Raw genomic sequence first — 11706 nt, 5'->3', positions numbered from 1 at the left:
ATGCACACTCATGTTCATCACAGCACTATTTACAATAGCAAAAAGATGGAAACAACCTACATGCCCATCAGCGGAAGAGTGGATGACCAAACTATGGTACGTACACATAATGGAATGCTATATAGCACTAAAGAATAATGCAGAGTCTGCAAAATACCACATAATATGGAGGAACTTGGAAGACATTATGCTGAGTGAAATAAGTCAATCACAAAAGGAAAAATATATTATTAGTTCGTTGTTGTGGAGGGTCAAGGAAAGGATGATATATGGAGGAAAATTTTCTTTGTTGGTTGCCAGGGGTGGGAGGGAGGTGAGAGAACACTGCAAAAAATAAAAATAAAAATAAAAAATACACTGACCCATGTCACTTTAGTTTTGTGTATTTCACTGTACATAATTTATATTTCAATAAAATGTATTAAAAAATAATAACAACAAATAGATGCTTTTTTTAGAGGATGGAGCATGTTCCTAGATAACAAAATATAGTAGTATCATATATTTTGTACATATTTGAGGACTTTGTCTATTCCTTCATCTCCAAGAGTTTTACTCAGCACTATCAAATGTCTTTTACAGTAGTCATCTGCAAATAACACAATAAAATTTATTCTTTTCATAACGTCCAGTTCTAACTAGATGAACAACTGAAGACAATTCCAGCACAAAGATCATTATCTTGTAATTTTTTTCACAACAAAAGAAGTGGAGATGTTCTGTATTAAGTGAAGGTGAAAAACAATCATTGTTTTAAGATTGTTTTCCTGTGTAATTACAGGAAAATATGCATAAGTCTATGGAGCCCTGGTGGCACAATGGTTAAGCACATGGCTGTTACACAGAGGGTTAGTGGTTCAAAACCACCAGCTACTCCACAGAAGAAAAGACCTGGCCATCTGCTCTCATAAAGATTACAGCCTAGGAAACCCTATGGGCAGTTTTACTCTGTCCTATATGGGAGCTCTGGTAGCATAGTGCCTAAGGCACTTGACTGCTAACCAGAAGGCTGGTGGTTCAAACTCACTAGCCACTCAGAAGGAAGATGGGGCAATATACTTCCGTAGTGATACTGCCTTGAAAACCCAAGGAGGGGTCACTATGAGTCAGGTCCGACTCGACGGTACATAACAACAACAACACATGGTTACTATGAGTCAGAATTGACTCAGCACACAACAAACAAAATATAAGGTAAAATTTGAAATCATTTTAATTTACTGAGCTTCAGCTATAAATTTAATGAAATAGATTTTTCACCTCATAATAAAAGTGAAAAAAAATACACAAAAGGACATTATTTAAAACCTGTGATATTGTTCATAAAGGCACTGTATATAGAATGTCCTTAGGATCTCCTGTTCAGTGCTTACTAGAAGAAATACACTTATTTGAGGTCCCTGGTAGTGTTGTGTCTTTCTGTTCTTTATAACCTGGAGAGACCATCAGAACCTCTTTCCCACGAGTTGCTGTGAAGTTGATTCCTACTCAGAGTGACCCCATATGTGACAGAGTAAGACTGTGTTCTATAGGGTTTTCAGTGGCTGATTTTTTAGAAGTAGATCACCAGGTCTTTCTTCCCAGGCATCTGTGGATGGACTGCAACCTCCAAACTTTGGGATACTAGCCAAAACTGTTAACCCTTTTGCACTACCCAGGGACTCGGGGCTGTATTCAAAGCCTGTAGTGCTTTGAATTTTTTTTGTTGGTACCATGTGTTTTCAGTAGTGGAAGGCATGCTGAAATCAAGGAAAAAAAATTTTTTGAGATAATTTGGATTTTGATACAATTATGTGGGACACATACATTTCAAGTAGACTCTGGTGGTAGGATTGGTGGGATGAGGCTCATTTCTTTAGATTCACATTATACAGATCTCCACCAGGTGGTAACATGTACTACAACTTGGAAAGCAGCCTCCTAAGAAAACTGAGAGGCTGAAAATGTTGGTAGACAATATGTGTCCCATGAGTCAAAGGAGGGTAAAACACAGATTTTTGGTCCCTCCTCCAGAGCTTATGACCAGTGAGTCTAGGATAGGCTAATAATTTGCATTTCTAAGAAGCTCCCAGGAGAAGCTGCTGCTGCTGCTGGTTTGGGGGCTTTGAGAACCACTGCTTTTAGATGAACCACTTTTTTTTTTTTTTTTTTTATCTCTGAATACAGTATTTTTCATGGCATTACAAATTGGGAAAGCATATCAAGTCCTTCTGCAAAGGAAAAAAAATGAGTAAAGTGGTAAGCAAAATTAAAATTTGTGTTTACATGATACTCTGGAACTTGGTGGATTTAAACAACTTTGACTTTAACGGGTTTTGACTGCACTGACAGCGAGTTCTATGAAAACCACCAACTCACACACTCATGCACACAAAGGAGTTAGTCAAACAATTTAAGCAACCTGTCAATATAATTCAAGAAGTAGTCAACTGAATCAAATGGTGAGTTGACTTATTTCCTCTTTCTTATTCCTTTACTCATTAGATTAAATTTAATATATTAAAAATAAATAAGTTTGAGTGTTAGGTCAATTCAGTCAAAACAGGCTGGTGGATTGTATATACACAGAACAAGTGGTCTTAGTTTGGAGGAAGTATGATGATTGTCTCGGACAACATTTGTTGAGCGTTATTCATTTTGGATGACTGAGTTCAGATTTTAATGGAATAAAGACTAAATAGAGTTTCTTCTACATAAATTTGTGAGTTAATTTCAATACTTTCTTAGATTAATTACTTGTGAAAGTTGTTTCCATAGAGAGGCAAGCAGTGTGGTCATCTGATTGCCTAAACTCAGTTTGTGGCTAACCCACTAACTGTGTGGGAGCTTGAGCAACTTACCTGATAGTCTTGCCTCAGTTTCCTCATATGTAAAATAAAGGTGATGACAGAACACACTTCATAGTGTTGTGTAACAATGACTAGATATGATTCTTGTAAATTTTCTGACCTGTAACATCTCTCAGCTAGTTGTTATTTTTCTTAAAAGGAGGAGCATAGAAGGAAATGTCTATGGTGAGGCCTGGCATGAGAATTCTGGAGCCCTTGACAATGATCTGTGTTGAATCTTTTTGGAATGAAGCATGTGAGTGTCACACATAATAAATGGCTTTATGTTCTTGGAATTCTAGAATTTTCCTCTCACTTTCAAAACGCTGTAACTTGGTAATACAGATATGTTAAACCTGACATGCCACATATAACCATTCTTTGTTCTGGAACTGTGCTTGGCAGGAGCCAAAGTTAATGTTGAAAAGAGTTTGCAGACACTCAGATCAGCTAATTAGCCATCTTTTGGTGGGGCTGGTCTAGCTGACGTTAGGAGTCTGCCTCACCTGGTTTATATTTTGTCCTCTAAGATTAATGACTCTACAGATTCTGCTCATGGCTGGAGTAAACCCAGGGCACTTATGGAGTCTTAGGGAGAACTTAGCTTTTATAAAGAATTATATTCTTTCACACTAAGTTTTCATTTTCTCAATGTGACCGAATTTGAACTGAATCTTACCTATACAGTGATATCAAGCTTGATACATACCAAAAAGCTCCCATGCAGTGCTGTTAAAAACACAGTGCCAACAACAATAAAGAAAACAAAAACAGCTCTTTATTCTTTCTTCCTGAATGGGAGGTTGTGTTTCTCTTTTGATTTCAATAGAATAAAAACAACTAAAATACAACAGTGGGTACAGATAATTCCACTGGTTAATTTCATGCTCTGTGCAGAGTCTTGACTTATTCTTAAAACAGCAAGCCAGTGAATAATTTCTTTATATCTTTTCTATTACATAATGCATTAGCTAAGTGACAAGACTCTTTTTAAAAAATTTCCCTCTCACCACCTTTCCCTCCACATATAAACCATATTACCTACTGGTAGGATTCAGAATTAAACCACCAGTTTGCCAATTTATATGGTGGAAAAATCTCCTTGGTGGGCCCAAAGTATAATCCAAGACAAGGTAGGTGGGAAGAGAGTTAAAAAGGAACTAAACTAATTAAAAAGTAATTAACTACTATTTTCTTATCCTTTTGTCTTTATTTATTTAAGCTATAGAGATATAGGTTAGAATTTACAACTGAAGTTCTCAATCCTTAACTTATATTACTTTAGGAAGGAGAATGGTTGCATTCTTTGGGTAAGTGGTATTCTGAGAATTCAACATACATTCATATATGTAATTTTTGGAAGTACTGGATATTATTTCTATATTCATTTTGTTTTTAACATTTGGGCTTTAGTTTATGTCTGAGGCCACTGGGAACCCTTCTCTCCAGTATATTTTTGAATAGTTTTGAGATTTCTCAACCATATGAGTTGACAATGAACCTATACTTCTCAGAGACACAAAACTAGAAAAGTGTGGCTTTAAAACAATACTTGAAGGAAAATACAGAACAATAAAATCATACTATTGCACATTTAAATAAAAACTCATGAAATTTTAGACTTCAAGTTTCAATTTTCTATTTTATAGATGAAGAGGTTGAGGCCCATATTGATTAATGAATAATATCAAATGATGACCTTACCTGTTTTTTGTTTACTTCCTTGGTTGTGGACATATGTGCTGACTCTGCTGTTTACATTGGGTCCCTGCCTCAGCAGGGCAATGGGCTTGAATTCCCACTCTGTCTCCTCCTAAGTATGTGCCAGGGGCAAGTTACCTGGGCCTCTGATCCTCAGTTTTACATCTTTACACTAACTACAGAGTGACTGGAAGACTTACCCAAAATTATGTATGTGAAGTATTTAGCAAAATGTACCTCAGAAGGAAGGTTGGGCAATCTACTTTCGTAGTGATACTGCCTCAGAAACCCAAGGAGGGGTCACTATGGGTCAGGGCCAACTCGATGGCACGTAAGAACAACAACAACATACACATGATGAAGTCCTTGGTGGTACAAATGGTTAATGAGCTCAGTAGCTAAACAAAAAGCTGAAAGTTCAGGTCCACTCAGAAGTGCCTTGGAAGAAAGACCTGGCTATCTAGTTCTGAAAAATTAACCATTGAAAACCCTATGGAGCATAGTTCCATTCTGACATATGGAGTTGCCATGAGTCAGGGTCATATATATTTTTAGACATATGATAAAAGTGAGTTCCTTCCTGTGACGTTGTCCTTTGGGTGGATGAAGAGCAACACTTCTGCTATGCAGAAGATCTATTATTTTTTGAACAGCAGCTTCTTCAACTGAAAATAAAATTATGATAAAGACAGCCATCCTTAGTTGTAGGCCTATTATGAGCAGGGCCTTCTGCCAAGTACTCACTTACATGATCTCATTTAATCCTTACAAAAGAACCCTATGAAAGGTACACAGCTGTAGGATGTAAAATCAGGATTTGAACCCAGGTCCTAGGCCTGCCTTCAAAGTTTGGGCTCCTTTATATTCTACATATAAATAATGTTAATAAGATGATCCATGGAGGGTTGTTGTTGTTGTTATGTGCCATTGAGTCAGACCTGACTCATAGCGACCCCTCCTTGGGTTTCTGAGGCAGTATCACTACAGAAGTAGATTGCCCAACCTTCTTTCTGAGGAGTGGCTGGTGAGTTTGAACCGTCAGCCTTCTGGTTAGCATTCAAGTGCCTCAGGCACTATGCTACCAGAGGTCCTACATGGAGGGTACCATTATTATTATTATTATTTTGGAATTATTCTGACTTCTTGGAGGTGGTAACTAACCTTCTGCTATCTTGATACTTGCATGAAACTTTCCAATTTGATTGACTGCTGTCTTTCAGAGTTTTAAAAAATTGACTTATGTGGACTCATGGTGGTGTGTGGGAGGGGTGTACATTATCTTTGGTGGCAGACCACAGGCAAGAGATGGGAAAAAAAAAAATCTGGAACTGAAAACTTAAAAGATACTATGTGTAGGTTATTAACAAGCTATGTGTCTACAATACATCTCTGAAAAACAGAAGTGCACTTGTGAACTACTGACTTTGTATTCTTAACCCTGACCCTTTGGAAAACCTCGTGGGACATGATTTCATTTTTTCATGATAGCAGCAAATACAGACATCCATATGAAGACTATCCCTCTGAGTTTATGGTTCTAGATGTCTATTCTAGTCTAGTTTATTTTATAGATGAGGAAACTGAGGTCTCAGGAGTTACAGACACCTGTCCAAGAGGTATGCTGCTTCTTATCTATGAGCACAGACTTTTAGGTTCATGTTCTCTTTTAAAGACAGGATTCATGCATGGGTGAGAGAAAAGGAACTACTTTGTGAAGGCAAGTCTATGGAAAGTAAAAGTTTTACTCTGTATAAATCCCAGGTTGTTTGTACCACTCTACTAGATTGCCTCCAAAAATGGCTACCTGCAATTCTCTCTATTTTTCTGCATACAAACTTCTCCTGCCATCAAAGCCGGAGTCTATTTCACCTCTCCTTGAATCTGGGCTGGCCCTGTGACTTGCTTCCACTAGTGGAGCATGACAGAAGTGATGTTGTACCAGTTCTGGGCCTAATATCTTAGGACTAGATAGCTTCTGCTTTTGATCTCTTGGGGCCAGTTGCCATGTTGTAAGTAAGCTCTGCCCAGACAACTGAGACTAGAAAAGTGAAAGGAGAAAACAAGACACCTCAGTCTCCAAGTAACAGCCAGCACCAAGGGACCAGGTGTGTGACTGAGGCCATTTTGGCTGTTCCAGCCCTATCCTAACTCCCAACTGAATGGGTTAGGAAGTATTCTGGAAACTTCTGCTGTGTCACATGGTTACTGGGGCTGGTGATTCTAAAATTTGCCCATCAGGTAGCAGGCTGAAGACTTCTTCAAGCTATATCCCAAGAGCCAGAGGTTAGGTGAAAAGAAGATTTCAGGGTCAAGAGAGAGCTAGCCTTGCTAGAACCTTCATTTATACACTGGAGGAAGGCCACACCCTCAAGGAAACTCTCCTTTCAAATGATTGGCTGATCACATTAGATCATATCCTGGAGGTGATTACATTATATTACATTGTAGAAGAGTAATCAGTCCAAAGCCTGCCAAACCATTGGGAATCACAGCCTAACCAAGTTGACACACAGCATTAACCACCACAGGTAGTTTGCTATACAGTAATTGATGACAGAGTGGTCACAATTACTAGCGCAGTCTGGGCTGCATTTAGTACCACATGGGTCTTGGAGTTAGATGTCCTCAGCTGGATAGTTGTCCTCCTGAGGTCATGATAGGACACAGGCCAGACAGACTATTAACAAGTCCCACTGCTTGAAGGGTTTCTTTGTGTAACAGTTGGGGATATCTGACAGTCAAACCATAGTGGTCCACTTCATTCAGCCATGATCAAAAGGCTTAAAATATGACTTCTTTAGAGGAGCTCAGTCCTGTTTAATTGCAGTTGGGTTCTGCTTACCCTGGGTAAAGCAGATGCCTGGTCTGTCTCCCTCAGTGGATCCATCGTCCAGCACATCCTTTCCTGAGTGACAGATGTTTAAATAGGGGCTATTTTTCCTCTCCCAGGCTTTACATTGTGTCACAGTTGGCACAAATCCCAGGGCCGAGAACCATGCTGGAGATTAGGCCAGCCCAGACTATAGGATCATTTTTCTAAAAGTACCAAGTTCAGGGCCAAAAAGTAGTTAATTATTCTTAAACAAGTAGTTAAATATTCTTGAACAGGGTTTCTCAACCTCGACACTGTTGACAATTCTTTGTTGTGGAGGACTCTCCTATACCTTGTAGGAAGTGAGCAACATTCCTGGCCTCTCCTCACTAGATTCTAGTAGCACTCCATTGCAGTTGTGACACTTGCTCTTGAGTGATCTCAAAATTTCACAAACAAGACATATTCTTACAGCTACTCTTAGGTACACATAAGTCATGAAGAAGATGACTACCAGAAACTTGAAATGGCCTCTTTGCAACCCACAGTAGTACTGGGAACACCCATAACACTAGCCAATGGGACAGTACCAGAGTTAAAATAAAAAATAAAATGATACCAGGCTTTTTATGACTTTATATTTGAGAGAATCCATTTCTTTTGGTCAAAAAGCATGGAGGCACACTTCTTCTACTGTTTGTTATTTATTCACACAGCGGAAACAGTGTGTGTATACATGAATATGTGCTCTCCCTACTGAGAAGATGAGCTACCAGCAAGAAAGGCCATTTCTGTTCTAAGCCTCCTTTGTCTAAAAATTATCACATCCTCATTTTCTCCTTTTAAATATTTTTCACTTTTCTATAATTATATCAGAGGAAACATTTACCTTGATTTTTCTAACATCAGGGTTGATTGAGAATTGATTTAGGAACAGTCACTCTGGGATAATGTTTTCTTGGCTTTTGAACTAAGACGCCTACAAGAGGAGACACTTGAATGTGATTTTCATTTCAGTGACAACAGTCAATTTAAGCAGAGAATGAAGTAACTTCAATCACGACTTGTAATTAAAAAGTGCAACTCCTGAGCAACTTAGTGGCTGTTTGGTCTGTCACTTTAAATTCCCAAGCTTTAAAGGGGCACAGAAATTCAGGACAGAGGACACCTTCAGATACTAACACTCCCTTTCCTCCCTTGGGGCATGAATTGCATCACAGGTTAGTCCCACCTTAAGGAAGGGCTTGGTAGGCCTGAAATCCATTGGATGGTGTCCTCAGAAAAGAAAGGAGAGGAAGATTTGAGATGTACAGGGACAGAGGGGAGAAAGCCATGTGATGATGGAGACAGAGATTGGAGTTATGCTGTCACAAGCCAAGGAAACCTGGAGTTAGTGGAAGCAGGAAGAAGCAAGCAAGGACTCTCCTCTGGAGCCTACAGAGGGAAGATGGCCCTGCCCACACCTTAATTTTGGACTGCCAGCCTCCAGAATTGTGGGTGAAGAAATGTGTGTTGTTTTAATCCACAAAGTTTGTGGTAATTTGTTATGGAAGCCATAAGAAACTAATACAGTGAGTTAGCAATGACATGTGAGGACATTTCTAAGAGAGCCTTCACAAGCAAAGTAGCCTCCTAGTTGTGCCACTATATGTGTAGACATTGAAAGGACAGGACTGACAACCTACATTAGTAGTTCCACCATGGATACTCCAAAATACCTATATGTAACTCATTGATCTAATTCAGAGAGGTCAGGCTTTCCCTGTCTCAGCTAGTTGTGGGCCTCAGAATATTACAGCTCTTCCTAGCTATGGACATACCTATAGACACCCTCCACCAGAATGAGAATCTTTTTCCAAGCTCTGTGAGTTCGTGGCTGGCCGTAGATTACTGCCTCTCTCAGGAGCTTCTCTAGGTTTTGTGGGTCTAGAAATAACAAAAAAAGAGAAATTGAGTTATGAGAGGGTTTTTCTTTTCCTCCTATTTTTTTCTCTAACTGGCTTCAGATTTTTAGGCTCAGGCTCACACCTAAATTTTTAGAGAACTGACTTATTAATAGAGAATACCTGGGGAGAAAGGGAGTTTAAGAGTTAGTAAAACTTAACTCTGACAAGATGAATGGTCAGGTTTGTACCAGAAGGCAGAGTTAACCACACCAGAGGAACATGGTTTCATAGGCTTTTAGAGGCTCTCCTCTCCTAGATGCAAATTAAAACCACAATGAATTTCCACCTCACCCCTACTAGGATGGCTAAGATTAAAAACAAATAATAATAAAAAAGGAAAATAACAGATGTTGGCAGGATATGGAGGAAACCCTCACCCACTGCTAGTGGGAATGCAGAATGATGCAGCCACTGTGGAACACATTCTGGCAGTTCTTCAGAAACTTAGACATAGAGCTACCATATGATCCAGCAATTCCACTCCTAGGTATATATCAGAAGTAAAAACAGATACACAAACAGAAACTTGTATGTCAACATTCTTTGCAGCACTATTCACAATAGCTATAAGGTTGAAATGATGTAAATGTCTACCAACAAGTGAATGAATAAACAAAATGTGGCACACACTTGCAATAGAATATTATTCAGCCATAAAGAGATATGAAGTCCTGATACATGGATGAACCTTGAAAACATGCCAAGTGAAATAAGTTAGTCACAAAAAGACAAATACTATCTGGTCCTATTAAAACAAAATAACAAGTATAGGTAAATGTATAGAAAACAAGGATTATTTGTGGTTGCCAAGGATAGGAGGGAGGGGGAAAGGAGGACTCATTGTTTAGGAAGCAGTGAATTTCTGTTTATGGTGATGGAATTTGGCAACGATTATGGGTGATAGTTTCACATGATTAATGTAACAATATCTGAAAAATGTTAAATTGGCAATAAATAATAAAAAAAAAAAAACCTAAAAACTCCCCTGCCATGGAGGGGACTGACATTCTACACTATGTGCATCTCTTAGGCTTAAATTTTGTTGCCAGGCTAAAAGTAGTTGATATAATCAACCCTCAACATTCATTCAGACAGGGATATATTACAGTTTAGCCTAGTTTGCATGAAGAGCAGCATTGCTGGTAATGGTCTCACTTCTTATGTTTTGAGACTTAACTTTTGACATACTCTTACCTCAGAGGTTTAAAAACTTTAAGGAAGTGTCTAGGTGTATACCCTACAGACATAGTAGGAAAGCCTTGAACAAACACATGCATAGCTATATTCATTGCAGCATTATTCACAAAACAAAAAGATGGAAGCAATCTAAGTGTCCATCAATAGAGGGATGAAAAAACAAATGTGATACATACATACAATAGAATAGTACTCTACCATAAAGAATAGTGATGAGTTCTTGAAACATATAATAATATAGAGGAATCTGGAGGACATTATGCTGAGTTAAATAAGTCAATCACAAAAGGACTAATATTGCATGATCTCACTTTTATAAAAAGAAAAGAATAAATATATAGAGACCAATGTTCATTAGTGGTTACCAGGGATGATTTGTGTGGGGGAAGGCTGTCACTCTCTAGATAGTAGACACCTGTTATATTATTTATTGTGCTGGCAGGATATGTAGCATTGAATGGGGGTGAAGACAACACAGCTTGACCAAAGTAAATGATGTCAGTAAGAAGTACACAAGAGAAAAGGGAGTTTTTGATAAAGGATATGACATATATAATATTGCAACAATACCAACAAAGAATTATGTATGTGGTTATATATGTACATATATATGCATATATATAAGTATGGGTATGTATATATGTGTACCTATGTGTGCACATGTGCTCATATGGATGCATCTATATGCATGTATGTGTATGCAAGTATATACATATATATTGTGAACTACATAGAGGGCACAGTTACCAATATTTGTTAGACATAACTAAACACTTCACAAGACTAGTTTTCTGGGTTTGAAGGCTTAGAATCATAGTCTCATGGGGCAACTCAGTTAATTGGCAAAATATAATTCCTAAAATTTATGTTTTAGATCCCAATGTGGTGAGTAGTGTCTGGGGTCTTAAAAGTTCATGAGAGGCCCTAAGATGCATCCATCAGTCTCTACTCATCTGGAGCAAAAGAGAAAGCAGGGAATCAAAGACTTAGAGAAGAATCTCATCTATAGGATCAGCAGTCTACCTGGACCACGCCTCGTTTACCCTGAGACCCAAAGAAATAGACAGTGCCCAGCTACCACCAATGGTCTTTTGGATCAGGGTCATACTAGATGGATCCTGAAAGAATGGGAGAAAAATGTGAAACAGAATTCAAATTTTTAAAAATTCCAGACTAACTAGATTGGTTGAGACCAGAGGACTCCTTGAGCCTCTAGTTCTGA

The 11706-nt window shown here is 38.4% G+C and overlaps 1 protein-coding gene across 1 annotated transcript in view; it reads right to left on the bottom strand.

The window, feature by feature from the left end:
• The window catches only part of SPTLC3 (serine palmitoyltransferase long chain base subunit 3), a 215891-nt gene that overhangs the window by 83614 nt on the left and 120571 nt on the right, over positions 1-11706 (bottom strand). The window contains exon 7 of the mRNA XM_007946378.2: positions 9162-9267. Coding sequence (XP_007944569.1) covers positions 9162-9267 — 106 coding nt within the window. The remainder of the gene's footprint in view (positions 1-9161; positions 9268-11706) is intronic.

The sequence above is a fragment of the Orycteropus afer genome, unplaced genomic scaffold (assembly GCF_000298275.1).
Source record: "Orycteropus afer afer isolate SDZICR_OR568_19922 unplaced genomic scaffold, OryAfe1.0 scaffold00158, whole genome shotgun sequence".
In the NCBI taxonomy this organism is placed as follows: domain Eukaryota; kingdom Metazoa; phylum Chordata; class Mammalia; order Tubulidentata; family Orycteropodidae; genus Orycteropus; species Orycteropus afer.
The sequence above is the reverse complement of the archived record's forward strand: the minus strand, read 5'-3'. Positions and strand labels throughout refer to the sequence as shown.